The 3,724-nt window shown below is 46.9% G+C and overlaps 1 protein-coding gene across 1 annotated transcript in view; it reads right to left on the reverse strand.

Moving 5' to 3' along the window:
* The window catches only part of PGM2 (phosphoglucomutase 2), a 72,490-nt gene extending 69,413 nt beyond the window's left edge, over positions 1-3,077 (reverse strand). Inside the window, exon 1 of the mRNA XM_004384685.2 lies at positions 2,925-3,077. Within this exon, the coding sequence (XP_004384742.1) occupies positions 2,925-3,017 (93 nt within the window). The 5' untranslated portion in view covers positions 3,018-3,077. The remainder of the gene's footprint in view (positions 1-2,924) is intronic.
* Positions 3,078-3,724: the final 647 nt, after the last annotated feature.

Consider the following 3,724-nt stretch of genomic DNA (forward strand, 5'->3'; position numbering starts at 1 on the left):
TGGAGAAAATTAATAACAATCACATTAATTCCATTATTAGACTTTTACTTCATAATTAAGAATTCAGGGGAACAAGAAGCAAATACTTTCGTACAGTTATCATCCAATTAGATAAACACCAGGGCAACACATGGCCACCTAATTAAACTTTGAAATGCTACTGCAATAAAACCTCACCTTTCTGGAATTAAGTCCAGACTTCCAGATTGTTCCAAGTTCAGGAAAAAACAAATAAAAGTGCACCGTTTTGATTAAAATCAATAGTCACTGATCACAGAGTCTTTCCCATCAGATTGTCAGGTAACCCCAAGGAAGGGCTCGCACCTGGTACATACAAGAAACTCAAAAAGTATTTGCTGAGTGCATCAGAAAACACAGAGACCTCAAGGCCACACTGAATACCCAGTGATTCTCTCATTTACAATGTAGATGTGAAAAGTCTGATCACCCTTTGATATCTACATAAGGTCAAGTAGCCAGGGAGAAAATAAAGGAGACAGAGAGGTAAGAATCAAAAGTCAAGAAGGCTGCAGGTTAGAATCAGCAGTGACCAAAACCGACCATCGAGAAAAGAACAGGGATGAAGGGATGGTGGAAAGGCCCTGCGGAGCGGAGGGCAAAGCAGTTCCCAGGACACCTCACCAGTCTTAGGTGAATCAGAGCCTGGCTGTGATGCTTCCAGCTGGCTGGAAGCTTACTAGGGGCCCCTTAGTTCATCCAAGAAAGGCGCAGTAGGGGTGAAGGGGACCTTTCGCCACTAGCTGTCTGTCTCAAGCCAGAAAAGAAACTGGAAGAGAAAAGAGAATGAAGAATGGTAAAAATTCAAAAATAAAAAAGGACAATATCCTCTCAGCTCTACCAAAATCCAAAAACCAAACCAGTTGCCTTTGAGTTGATTCACACTCATGGCAACCTCATGTGTATTACAGCACAACTGTGCTCCACAGGGTTTTCAAGGCTATGACCTTTCGTAAGCAGATTGCCAGGCCTTTTTTCCCAGGCACCTCTGGGTGAGTTTGAACTTACTAATCCAGTGCTTAACCATTTGCACCACCCAAGGATTCCACGTCTCTACCAAGGGAGGTATTCTCTCTCCGTACTATCTCAGACCCAACATCTCACAGAAATGAGGTTTTTATTTCTTCAAACGGAAAGTTTTATGGAACAATGAACTACCAACTCTGACTTAAAAAAATAAAATTCTACACACAAGTTATTAAGGTATCAAAAATGGAAACATTATCTTTCCCTTAAGAATCACAGGGCTGTCTTTTCACCCAAGGAGTTGCTGATGGCATTTTGGAAGCAGGATCTGCCTCATAACCTGGCTCCTGATAAAGGGGCTTGCAATCTCATTCATTTATTCAACAGATATTTTTAGGTACCTAGTATAAGATCAAAAATCCTGGTGGCATAGTGGTTAAGAGCTACGGCTGCTAACAAAAAAGGTCGCCAGTTCGAATCCACCAGGCGTGCCTTGGAAACTCTACGGGGCAGTTCTACTCTGTCCTATAGGGTTGCTTTGAGTCGGAATCCACTCCATGGCAAAGGGTTTGGTTTTTGGTTAGCACAGGATGGGAGCCCTGGTAGCGCACTGGTTAAGAGGTGGCTGCTGGCTAAAAAGTAGGTAGTTTGAATCCACCAGTCCCTCCTTGGAAACCCTATGGGGCAGTTCTACTCTGTCCTATAGGGTCGCATTGAGTCCGAATCAACTTGATGGCAATGGGTTTTTTTTTTTTTTTTACTATGTGTCATGCACTGTGCCAGGCGCTATAAACAAGGAGATATACTCAAGGAGACAGACGGGACCGGCTACATAGTTTCTTGGCCCAATGCAAAATGAATACACAGATCTCTCATTCAGAAACTATTAAGAATTTTAAGAGGCAGACAGCAAAGCATTACTGAGCACCAAGTCCCATGCTTATGAAGCCAGCCCTGGAGACAGGCATTAAATAAATAAACCTACAAACAAGCATTTTATTATTTTTTTTTACAAGAGCTATGAGTTTTTGTTGCAATAAACGCTACGAAGGAGAAAAAACTAAAACGAGCTGCTTTGAGAGAGAATATTAGGGGAAAAGATTTACGTTAGGTAGCCAGGACAGCTTCTCTACGTAAGCGAATATAAGCCCAGAACTGAAATATGAGAAAGAGCTCGGCAGAAGAGAGGAGCATTCTGGGCAAATGGCACAGAACACAGAAAGGCGTACTAAGGAAGGGAGAGACTCAAGTTAGAAAAGGGAGTGAGTGAAGTGCGGAACTGGGTCCCAGATTTTTTCTTTGCTCCAGCATCTAAGAAAAAGAGTGAAGAGGAGAAAAGCTGGGGGTGCTGTCTGCAAGGGTTTCCCTCCCGTCTTCTCCGAAAAATCAGAGGGACACTCTTTCCTGAAACCATGCGGACATACACGGAGCAGCCCAGTGTTCGTAACCAAGCCCCTAAAAGAGGAGGACGCAATTGCTGCTCTACAAAGGCCCCAGCAGCGAGAGGAACAGGCGCGACTCGGCGACTCTGGGTGTGTGTGCCACGCACAGACTACTGATGAGGACGATCCGACGATCTGAGTGACAGGAACGCGAGTGTGTTTCAACCACACAGAGACCAGAGCCGGGCCGCGTTCAGACCAACCCTCGTTCGTTCCCTCACTCCCGAACTTGTAGCCCCGCCCAGGTCGGATGACTGCTTTTGTCCCGGGGCAGGAACAACCCTTCCTGGGCAAATTCAGAGCCTGCCACACCTTGGCCGGGCTAAGGAGGCCTGACCGCCACGTCCTCCTCCTCCGTCTTCCCGCGGGGTGAGAGGGGAGGGAATGGAGGAAGCGCAGGCATCAGTCTCGCTGCAGGAAACGCGGCACCAGAGCCTGGAAGGTGGCAGAAGACAAGGCGCCTCCTCCTGGCGCTCGCAGCCCTCGGCCGCCCCTCACCTTGTCCCATCGCAGCCACTGGGTCGTCTCCTGGTTCAGCCGGGTGTCCGTGCTGGGGCCGCTGCCTCCCGAAACCACTGCTGCCGCCGCCATCCCCGCATACCCACAATCGAGGGAAGTAGGAGGAGGGCGCGCCCTTCCGGCCGGTTAGGCGAGATGGAGGCGGAGTCGAGGAGAGCGACTATTAAAAAGCAGCCGGATTTGGGGAGGAAAAAGACGTGCTCCGCCCAGCGCGGGTCCTTGCACTTTATAGGCGCGCTTCTGGGGATGGGATGGGGGTGTTGGTGGCACCCCGCAAGTGAAAAAGGCAACAGCTATGCATTGGGTTCCTACTGTGCCCCAGGCCCCTGTCATGTGCTGAGAGGCAAAGTTAAGACTGATAAGATTCTAAAAAATATGTAGAAATGTAAATGATCAAGAATAGCCAAGAAAATCTTGAAAAAGAAGAACCAAGTAGGAGGATTACGATAAATACACCCGTGGAATAGAACAAAGAGTCCAGAAATCAAGGCCACATGTGTATAGACAGTTTTATTTCAAAGTGGAAAGGATTTTTTAAAAAAAATGAACGGTGTTGGGTCAACTGGATATTCACTTAGGGGAAAAAAAAAGAAACTTGACCCCCTACTTCACGCCATATACAAATATGAATTCTAGAACAATTGTAGATCAAACCCATTCCAAACCAAACCCATTGCCATTGAGTTGATTCTGACTCAGAGCCACCGTATAGCACAAAGTAGAACTGCCCCGACAGGTTTTCCAAGGCTGTAAATCTTTACTGAAGTAGACTGCCACGT

Source organism: Trichechus manatus, unplaced genomic scaffold, assembly GCF_000243295.1.
Source record: "Trichechus manatus latirostris isolate Lorelei unplaced genomic scaffold, TriManLat1.0 scaffold00126, whole genome shotgun sequence".
In the NCBI taxonomy this organism is placed as follows: Eukaryota; Metazoa; Chordata; class Mammalia; order Sirenia; family Trichechidae; genus Trichechus; species Trichechus manatus.